This window comes from Mangifera indica, chromosome 2, assembly GCF_011075055.1.
Source record: "Mangifera indica cultivar Alphonso chromosome 2, CATAS_Mindica_2.1, whole genome shotgun sequence".
Taxonomy (NCBI): domain Eukaryota; kingdom Viridiplantae; phylum Streptophyta; class Magnoliopsida; order Sapindales; family Anacardiaceae; genus Mangifera; species Mangifera indica.
The window spans coordinates 5,284,969-5,294,946 of record NC_058138.1 but is presented as its reverse complement, the minus strand read 5'-3'; the positions used below and the strand labels follow the sequence as shown (position 1 = coordinate 5,294,946).

The following is a 9,978-nucleotide window of genomic DNA, read 5'->3' as shown; positions in this document are numbered from 1 at the left end:
CTCGATCCAGTTCAAATATAATTCACTACTTAATTCAAGTTATATCAAGGAATTATACAAAACGCTATCATTTTTTCCATTGTTAGATGAAACAATAATGTTTTGTCAATAAACTGTGAACTCGAACCGCATAACTGAACCACAAATTTAAGTTATAAACTCAAGCAAAATTCGAATTAAATCATTTTTAACTCGAGTAAAACTCAATCCATATTTATAATAAAGTACTACCAATGAATCATATGAATGAAACCCCCAGCCTTGAATACATATACCACCATTCTTATTACCTCCTCGTCATAAATTCTTTGGATATTTGCAAAAGCTGTGTCCTTCCATTCACATTTCAAGTTGCCTTCTTCACTGGCCATTTTACCAAAATTTAACTGCCTCTTGAAGACTCTTCTGAGGTATTTCATCAAACATTTTGTCTACTCTATTTTATTTTTATTTCACCATAAATTTCAATTCTCTTGATCTGATAAACCCTAACTTCTTCATTTGATGATGCTGCTGAGTGGCACGCTAAATCTGCCAAACATTTCAAACTTGCCAAATACTGTATGTGCAATTAATGAATTAATCTTCCGTTTGATTGTGCTTTACACGTTAATTAATTAGATAATTAATCGTTTCTACACTAATTTTCAGGAGACCGAGCTAGAACACTTTGGTAGAATCGGCATTGCTGCGAGATATTGCAAGGTACATTTTGATTTCATGATTTTGTTATTTTGTTAGAAATCAGTAAAATCCATCAGTGGCTTCTCCTGATTGGTTGGAATTTCGTAGCTTTCATTCTGCAATGTTTCGAGTATGTATATTGCGTCTCCATTATGTTTTTATTTCTATGAAAGATAAAAGACATTGACACAAGGGAATATTACTCTTATAAATTTTGTATACAGATTGATAACACAATGAAAAAACGGAACTAGGAAAGTCAGTTTAATATAGATGAATTGTGTTGTACAAAGTAATGGTATGTGATATATCAATTTGTTGCAAAAGTTTGTATAAATAATTTGTTTGTGTAACTTCAGTAATTGAAATTACCACGAGCTGAATTAACTATTCTTGTATTATCTAGGATTTTGGTGAGTTATATGAACTTGAGGAGAATGACGAGGAGGCTATTCTATTCTTTGAACGGGCGTCTGAATATTTGGAAAATGCAGAAGCAACAACCTCAGCCAAATAGTGCAAACTGAAAGTTGCTCAATTTTCTGCTCAACAAGAACGGTAAGTTGCATTTAATAATTTTATGCAATTATAATATGAAGTTGTCATAATCTTAAGTTGACTTCAGCGTTTAGTAGGAGTGAGTTCACTTTTGGGGCTGTACATGTCATATGTTCAATCTAGAGGCCTAATCCAGAAAGCCATGAATGATGCCCCTGGTTCATATTAGTTAAAGTAGAATTCTTTTCATTTATCAGATACCAGAAGGCGATTGAGATATATGAAAAAATATGGAGTAAGAGGACCACTGCTTAATGCTGGCATTTGCCATCTCTGTAGAGGTGATGTTTTTGCAATAATGGAAGTAGCTAGGCGCAAATATATTGATCCTGGTGTTGCAATAATAGAACCGCTTCTTAATCCTACTCTTCTCTCTCACCAGTCCCTAACACTCGCTCCATTTTTCTTCAGTTCATTCTTCGGTTCGTTCTTGCTCTGTTCTTCTTCAGTTCATTCAGTTTATTTTTATGCAAAATTCATGAATCATATTTCACAAGTCTTGTGATTGATTCTCCAGTAAATTCATCCAGTAGTGACGACTTTGCTGCATTTCTTGAGACAGAGCTAGAAGCTACTTCAGCTGAATCATCACTAGATGAAGAAGCTGAAGATGACAACTATAAAATGAGGAAGCAAGGGATGAAGAACCTAAGGATGAGGAAGCCAGAGATGAAGAAGCCAAGGATGAGGAGGTTGCAGATGATAATGGCCTCAATCGCAAGAGGTATTTATATTTATATGTATATATTTGTATTATTCTTTTTAGGTTGTAAACGAGGCATGTCAGGAAATGTTCTGATCTTTTGGAATTTCACTGTTTCTGAATTTTAGATAAAAACAAGATTTAGGTGTTACCTGCTCTTCATGGGTAAAAGTTTTCAGGCTTTCTGTAGGTCCACTCAACATTTAGATTTTAGTTTATTGGCAATAGTGCCTTCTTTGGTTTTTATATTGTTGAAATTTTTGGGTTGTTGAAAGGCAGGTTAACATGATTTAGGTATGGTATGAGATTTATTTATGTATATTTATTTAAGGCGAGATATACTTTCTGGTTTGAATTTAATATTGAATCCTTTTTATATGTGTGCATAGAATTACTATGCAACTCTTGTGAGAGAAGTACTGTTTTACTTTTAATGGCAGAATTTTGCTGCTTTAGTTTATTGTTTAGTATTAACTTCATTGAACACTAATGGTTTGATTCACTGAGAAAGTAAAGTTTTATTTTCACCATGTATAGTTTTTGTTCCATGCCAAAAATATTATCATGACGATGGGGATATTCATCATTAATATTATGTTTAGCGACCATTAAATATTATTTTGATGATAGGGATATTTATTATTGATATTATGTATAGTGACGGGTAAATATTGTTATAACAATAGGGATATTCATCATTGAAATTACTCTTTTTAATGACAGAATTTAACCTCTTGTTATTTATATTAATGCTGGGATTTTTCTTCCTGTCGTTTATATTTTTAGTCAATAGAGGCTACAATGACAAGTGATGACGAGAGTTTTCTCGTTGATAAAGAGTTTTAACGATGGGAAATAAATTTTTAATAACTAATTTTCCTCTTATTGTAACCCTTTTTTTTTTGTGGTGCTGGTTGTGTCAAAGGGTTTGGTTGTTAAAATAAGAGGTTTGCTTTTGTGTTGCTGACTTGCTGTTGTGTAGTTAGAATCTTAGATTGTCTGTTTTGTGTGTGAATTGGGAGTGATTGTTTGGAAGAAGATTGGTTGTTATTTACTAACTGTTTGTAAGGTATTTGAATAAAGGTCTGTGTGAAGTTACAGTAGTTTTGTGGTTAATGTTTATCTTTTATATATATTCATGTTATTTGTTCTTGATACAATAAAGTGAATGCTTTTCATTTATTAGTGTTTTACAGAACTAAAGTGAATGTTGTAAAAACATGAATGTTAATATCACAAAGATAGAGTTAACACGTAGCAAATTATTTTGTACATTTTTTGTCTTCAACTATATGCATATCAACTTCAATTTCACCTGTAATCTGTTTTATATACATGACTAGTGAGACAAACAAGTGTTTGTAAGTGGTCACCACACGCAAACTGATTTCTTTTATATCTTCTATGAAAATAGGACATTCAACAAAAATTTTAAATTAAAAGAGAAAACCAACCAATAGATAATAGTAATGTTGTAGTATATGTTTGGGAAGAATGTAGAGCACAAGTTCACAGGTATCCAGATGCTGCTTATTGTGCTTTTGAGTGAGAAAATGATGCTCGAGCTGCTTTCATTACTTTCTGTGAAGAAAGTTAATGGTGTAAAGAAGTAAACAATCCTTGTGCACATTTTTTTAAATAATGTTTTGGTGTAACAAGATGCTATATAATATTGGTTTTTTCTTAATATTTCCTTTGCAGAATTCTATTCTCGTTTGTTCTTTATGTCAAGGTGGCATGGATGTGGGTATTTCCATTGTAAAGACACTATCGGTCAACATTTTTTGAGTTGTCAAATTGCAGTAATTGCAATCATTCCTTTTATGTTATAATTATTTAATGTTTGTATTTTTATGCATTAATTATGTTTGACTTCCTATACTTGTTGAGCTTAAGGGTTGTAGTCATTTGTTATCGGCAAAATATGCCAAGAAGAGTCACCATAAAATGAGCAAGGTAAAATTTGCTCTGGGAATTGATGGTATTATACATATTTGCAATATTCATTTTTAAACATTGTATTAAAAAAGTCTATAATTTTGTTGAATCCTTTGGTTTTCTTTTTTAATTTTTATAAAAATAATTTTCTCTTTCCGTATCATATTTGAAACTTTTTACTTCTCATTTTCAATATCTCTTCCATCTCTTAGCCTTTAAATTTGTTTGTTGTTGGTTCCAAGATAAAGATGGTAGCAATAGGTCTTTATCGAATGATATTTCAAAAATGGCAAAAAGGTGTAAGACTTTTTAGATTGAACTTCAAACTGTTAGTGAGCAAAGAGACTTTGCAATCATAAGCTACAATTTATGTAAGGATTTGATGGATGGATTTCATAATTTGAATTTCAATGATGATTAAGTTAGGGAAATGAATTGGTAAAATAATACGTATCATATGATATAATATAGATAAAAAATGATATATATTTTAAGGTATATCAAAATTTGATACGACATAATATACATATTATATGATACAAATAAAAAATGATATATTATATCGTATCAATTTTTCATATACCTTAAAATACGTATCATTTTTCATTTATATCATATTATATGATACGTATTGTTTCACTAATCCATTTCCCTAACTTAATCATCCTTAAAATTCAAATTATGAAATCTATGCATCAAATCCTTGTGTAAATTGTAGGTCATGATTACAAAGTCTCTTTGCTCAAACAGTTTGAAGTTCAGTCTCAAGAGTCTTACACCTTTCTGCCATTTTTGAAAAATCACTCGATAAAGACTTGTTGCTACCATCTTTATCTTGGATCCAATAACAAACAAATTTAAAGGCTAAGAGATGGAAGAGATATTGAAATTGAAAAGTAAAAAGGTTCAAATGTGAAAAGGAAAGAGAAAATGATTTCCATAAAAATTAAAAAAAGAAAACCAAACAAAATGATAGATTTTTAATACAATGTTTAAAAATGAATATTGATTGTAAGTTCGGTAGCTTATAAATTAAAATATTTATGAACTTGTTCTAAAATATGTCAATTTTTGATATATACAGATCACAACGAAAAGTAAAACAGATAAAAGTATACTATGTATGAACTATTTACGAGTGTGAGTGTAACAAGTGACTGTCGATAGAATCTGGTTCGCTTCTCCGTCAATGACAACACAATCAAGCCCGACTAAAATATACTATGTATGAACTATTTGCAAATAAACAACACAATCAAACCCTAAATCAAATGCATCAAATCGAAATTGAGGAGAAAAACCCATTCTCAAACTTAATAACCCTAAATTGAGGCAAGAAAGCCCATTTGAATCCTTAACACACCTTGAATTAGACTTACCTCAAACAACATTGTCGAATGCTATTGTCTTTGTCAATGTTCGAAATGCAAAAAATGGTATTATCGTTATGTGTCGTTCCAAATGCGACATTGAGCTGTTGCTTCGAATGGGAAAGGGTTAAGTTTTTGTTAGATTTTGCATAGGAGGGTAAAATAGGTCATTCATATTTATTTTGTTTATAAAAATAAGTGTTTCCAATATTTCCCCAAAAAAATTTAAACTCAAAAATATTTACTTAACTTTAATTAATATCCCTCGAAACAACATCATTTCCCTTACAGACAACATAAATAATTAAAAAAGAACAATGAAATTCTCTGTAAGCGAAAACGGTCTGAAGACATTCGCCAGGTTCATCACTGCCTTGCACTTGTAGGAACGAGCTTGTCGTTCAATCTTCTTCTTCTATGGCTTGACTTGATTTGAATTTTCTGGTGGATTTTTAGTTGATCACACGTAGTGTTTATTTGATTATTCCTTAATCATGCTTCGAAATGCAACGTTTTGATCTTTATTAGGGTTATTGCTTCTTGGCTGTAGATTTTGGAGAGTATAAACTGATTAATTAGATTTATTTATTAAATTTTTCGGAAAATAATCTGAGATAAAGTGAAAGAAATAAAAAGAAGAAGAATATGCTAATTACTACTTACCGAGCTCTGATTAGTTGCTGAGAAGTACAAAGAAAGAAAGAAGAAATTGAAGTTACAAATTCTATGTTGTTCGTTGTTTTTCTTTCTGAAGAGTTAAAACTTAGATGGAATTGGTATTGATGTCTTTCTGTGCTTTTCTTGATGAGGTGTTATACACATAGCACATATAGACATGATCTTAAAATTTACAGCTTTGATGAGGGCGGTGTACAGGTAATGTTTTAGTGATGCAGATAAGATTATAGAATTAATCTTTGAGGCCTACATGTTAATGTATGATTTGCTGCATAATTATGGCCTTTGGCGTTGTCTCTGACATCTTTAGTAAGTTGCATCATAAAGAAGGTATTTGTTGGCAGATGTCAGCAGCTACATTTGCCAAAGGCCTCCTTGACCTTGGAGGATAGTTGACGCCAATCCTGGTTCGTACTCTACTTGTCTGATAAATCTGTATGGTTCTGTTTGCCAAATACATGCATCATATTACTGAGCAGTATATTTTTATGAATGTATGCATATGTTTAAACATGAATAATAGACCAATGTTTTGTGCATTGTACACGATTGACCGATTTTAGATATGTTAACCTATTGATGTGAATCTAGTACTACCCCTAAATTTTAGATATGTTAACTGACTGCTAAAAGATAAGATTCTGGTTTGCATGTGGTTTTAATTGTCTTCATTCATTGGATTTTTGAGTTTCCAACTTACCTAATTTACTAGGTCTCATCATGTCTTGTAGAAAATGTGGGACTAGAAAATGTGTCAGGTAATTCCTTTGGTTCCTTCAGGATTTATGCCTAGACCATTTTTTTCCCTATTGTTTGCTTCTGACATGATGATACCTCTGGGTATGGCTTATAATAGTTCTGTTTTTCTTACCTTGAAGCTTGGACTGGTTAAATTGTGCACCGATTGAGTCACTAAAAAGCAAATGTTTAATTGTAACAATGCACTCTTTTACAAGAAGGCAAACAAAACCTATATTTTTATGGTATTAACATACATAGTTACTGCACTTTATGAGATTATTTTGTAACTTACAACTAGCATTACGGAGGTGAGGCTGGCATACAGATTTTTGAATCACATTTAACTTTATGGAAGATTGGAATGTGCCATTTGAGCAGGGTGTAATTTTACCTCAGGTAATTATATCATAAAAATCCTAAATAATGGCTTCTGATTGGATCTGGTCTGGTCTTCCTCAGGTAGACCTAGAGTACTACTTGAGGAGCGTTTCTTTAAGACCAGATGTTTTGCTTGAAACTTCTTGACATTTAATGCTCGGTCTTGAACACAGCAGCAAGTTCTCTCATCATTGCCAGATAGTTATAACAAATTCTTAGATTTTGCTTCTCACACAGTTGAGGGGTGGCCTTTTCAATTTGGCTCCAATGTTGTTGCAGTGCTGCCATCAGAGAATTTCAATTTTCAAACAGAACAGGAATTAGTTAAATTTGGGATGCCTTCCTATTTATTTGTAGGTTTATGTGTATATCCATGGGAATGCATCTAAAATTTTTATTTTGTTTTATTTTTCACTCATCTAAGTGTGGTAACTAGTTGGCTTGGTGCAGTTATTGCATTTTGATCAAGATGGGAGTAGTGGATTGAGCCTTGCACTGCAGGTATCAAGCAGCTCTCTTCTGTTGTTTTTTTGAGTGTTTATTGTATTTCGTTTTATATTTCTACTGAAGCAAGTGCACTTTCCATTTGTCTATGAAGCAGGTCTCTTTACTTCAGGGAGGGGGTGGGGGTGTTATGCATTATTGACATAAGATAGAATTGCCTTCTTGAGTTCTTTTAATTAGCTCTGAACCGCATGTGCAGCAGTGTATTTTGGTTACAAGATTTATGTTCCTTATTTATAGGAGACTATTCCTTTCAATTATAACACTATTATGCATACTAAAATGTCTTGCTCATCTGGGTTTACCTTCTTTGAAAAATATTTTTGGAATAGATCATGCCTGCACTAGTCTTGCTAACATACGCAAAGAGGGTTAAGCCCCCATTCTACTGAGTACACTGTATTTCTTTATATTATTGTTTCATAATCCCATTATCCTGTACATTTAATCCTTAAATTACTAGAGAAAAGCTACTCCTTGATTATCAAAACCTGTATCTGTGGTATCATCTTGTGTGATAGTTTTAGTTTTAGGTCGGTGTCTCTAGCTCTTGATATAAGAATGAACTTTTTTCTCAGCTCTAAATTATCTCTCATTTCTTATTAGAACTTTGCTTATTGTTGCTTGCAAATATCATCACTTTATCTTTAAGTGACCACATCCATTCTATATTTGAGCTACCTCTTAATTAGCACCTCTGTTTATCTTTCTTGCCTTTTTAAATCATACACAAGTTATTTGATCTCTCCCTAATGCAGGAGGACAACACAAAAACTGAGAAGGTGACAGCTGCTGGCATGTATTTTCTTGGTTTCCTGGTTCACCAGTTAGATCAAACAGCCAACTTGGTAAGTCAATGATGGTGTAATATATCTTTGTGACTCATCATGTTTGAGTTTGATTTTGCTCACTTTTTAAGTTATATTTTATAATTCTTTTTAGCCAGCTGCTGCAAAGGATCCGGATGCTGCCAGCTTTAAAAAACTGGATATCCTTCAGCCATGTGAAATAACTGAACTGAAGGCAGGCACACATACATTTGCTGTTTATGGTCAGTTCTTCAGTTTCTGTTCAGTGCATGTGTTGTATTTTTCAATACTCATTTGGGTGAACTTTTTTGTTTCTGTTACATTTCTTCTAGGTGATAATTTTTTTTTTTTAAAAAGTGCTAGCTGCACTATAGAATTTCTTTGTGCTGCACCTTTTAAAGAAGAGAAGGAGAATCTTAGAGCTGTGGAGGCTCATTCTGACGGAAAGATATTTGAGTTGTGCTTAATTGCTAGACTGTTGGAAATCATTCACATGCTCCTTCAAGATAAAAATCATGAGTAATCTGTGTCTCTTTAATGTTCTATTTTAGTTTTATTATTTTACAAACTATAGACAAATATATAGCTAAGTAATTGTTGATAATGAATTTTAATATTAATTGTTGCAGACTTATCTAACATACATATACTTATTTTGCTTCTTTTGCCATGCAATTACCCCTTTGTTGTAGATTTTCTTTCATGAGAATTACCCTTTGATAACATGTCTTTTTGTACGATTTGATCATTTATCCCGATTGACTTTTGGGACAAATTTTTGATTTTCTAGGATGAAAATTTTCATCACCTTGAAGAAATTTGTTGTAACGAGTAAACGATATATTATAATCTATTTTGACAAATGACACCAATTTATTACATGAAGTTTACTATATATATGAACTACCTTCTCCTATATTTTAAATTGACCTAAATATTATTCATTCTTCCAAATCCTATAATGCTCTTGGGGCTCCTTCTATACAATGTTTTTAATTGATTCTGTTTCAATATCTTTTGACAAATCACATATTTAGAAGTTAAACGATGACTAAAAAAGTTGAAGCGATTTCAATTTTTTTCAAATTGAAAGGAGTTTGGTTGAATGATCAAGGGGAGCTTGACCATTTTCACCTAAGTTGGATGGTTAAGTGACAAATGACTGGGATGCTTGTGCTTTTCTTCATATACTGTGTAACTTTTTGTTAATTGATGTTTAATTTTTTAGTTAATGCTTTAATGTTACAGAAAATTTAGATAGTATTGAATAATTTGGTTATAGTGGATTTGAGATTTTTGGACTTGGTTTCATGGATATAGACTATGTTTATAGTTGAACCGTGTGATAATTATTAGTCCTCTTTGTGTAATGCTCGTTTATCATTTACGATTGGTGTAGATCAATAGACAAGTTAGTTACACATTTTTACTATTTCATGTTATTCCTTATAATGGATATATTTCAAATTTTCTTGTTATTACTACATACATAATTATGTTCTCTACTTAGAATGCCATCAAACATTATTCAGTCACACAAACAAGTTAAACAGTCATATAATTGACATACATTCCTATAATTAGCAAAATTTTTTATGAAATCTAACTACTTTCA

General features: G+C 31.7%; 2 protein-coding genes across 12 annotated transcripts; both read left to right on the top strand.

Moving 5' to 3' along the window:
* Window positions 1-258: 258 nt before the first annotated feature.
* Window positions 259-3,832, top strand: LOC123209124. Of its 7 annotated transcripts, none has more exons than XM_044626907.1 (7): window positions 263-561; window positions 652-705; window positions 1,091-1,097; window positions 1,179-1,242; window positions 1,440-1,664; window positions 1,760-1,966; window positions 3,647-3,832. In XM_044626907.1, exons 5-7 carry the CDS (start codon window positions 1,463-1,465, stop codon window positions 3,775-3,777), a joined length of 540 nt encoding a protein of 179 aa, XP_044482842.1. In that variant the 5' UTR covers window positions 263-561; window positions 652-705; window positions 1,091-1,097; window positions 1,179-1,242; window positions 1,440-1,462; the 3' UTR covers window positions 3,778-3,832. The 7 variants fall into 7 exon arrangements, 6 of the variants coding, with proteins under 6 accessions (XP_044482843.1, XP_044482842.1, XP_044482839.1 ...); XM_044626909.1 differs by having other exon boundaries at window positions 269-561; window positions 1,091-1,242; window positions 1,440-1,523; window positions 1,625-1,664; XM_044626908.1 differs by having other exon boundaries at window positions 259-561; window positions 1,091-1,242; window positions 1,805-1,966.
* A 1,726-nt stretch (window positions 3,833-5,558) lies between these two features.
* On the top strand, window positions 5,559-8,991 carry LOC123209123 (chaperone protein dnaJ 16-like). Of its 5 annotated transcripts, none has more exons than XM_044626901.1 (5): window positions 5,559-7,403; window positions 7,501-7,551; window positions 8,313-8,402; window positions 8,497-8,605; window positions 8,696-8,991. In XM_044626901.1, the coding sequence occupies exons 1-5, from the start codon at window positions 7,386-7,388 to the stop codon at window positions 8,884-8,886; spliced, it is 459 nt and encodes a 152-aa protein (XP_044482836.1). In that variant the 5' UTR covers window positions 5,559-7,385; the 3' UTR covers window positions 8,887-8,991. The 5 variants fall into 5 exon arrangements, 3 of the variants coding, with proteins under 3 accessions (XP_044482836.1, XP_044482837.1, XP_044482835.1); XM_044626902.1 differs by having other exon boundaries at window positions 5,566-7,403; window positions 8,721-8,991; XM_044626900.1 differs by having other exon boundaries at window positions 5,598-5,614; window positions 6,276-7,403; window positions 8,497-8,991.
* Window positions 8,992-9,978: the final 987 nt, after the last annotated feature.

Excerpts from the sequence above, each read along its gene's own strand:
- LOC123209123 (XM_044626900.1), top strand. Across the intron at positions 7,552-8,312 it reads GATTGAGCCTTGCACTGCAG|GAGGACAACACAAAAACTGA; the intron begins GTATCAAGCAGC and ends TCCCTAATGCAG. Across the intron at positions 8,403-8,496 it reads TAGATCAAACAGCCAACTTG|CCAGCTGCTGCAAAGGATCC; the intron begins GTAAGTCAATGA and ends AATTCTTTTTAG.
- LOC123209124 (XM_044626906.1), top strand. The coding sequence starts at position 1,463 with ATGAAAAAATATGGAGTAAGAGGACCACTGCTTAATGCTGGCATTTGC. Across the intron at positions 1,665-1,759 it reads TTTCTTCAGTTCATTCTTCG|TAAATTCATCCAGTAGTGAC; the intron begins GTTCGTTCTTGC and ends TTGATTCTCCAG. Across the intron at positions 1,967-3,646 it reads AATGGCCTCAATCGCAAGAG|AATTCTATTCTCGTTTGTTC; the intron begins GTATTTATATTT and ends TTTCCTTTGCAG.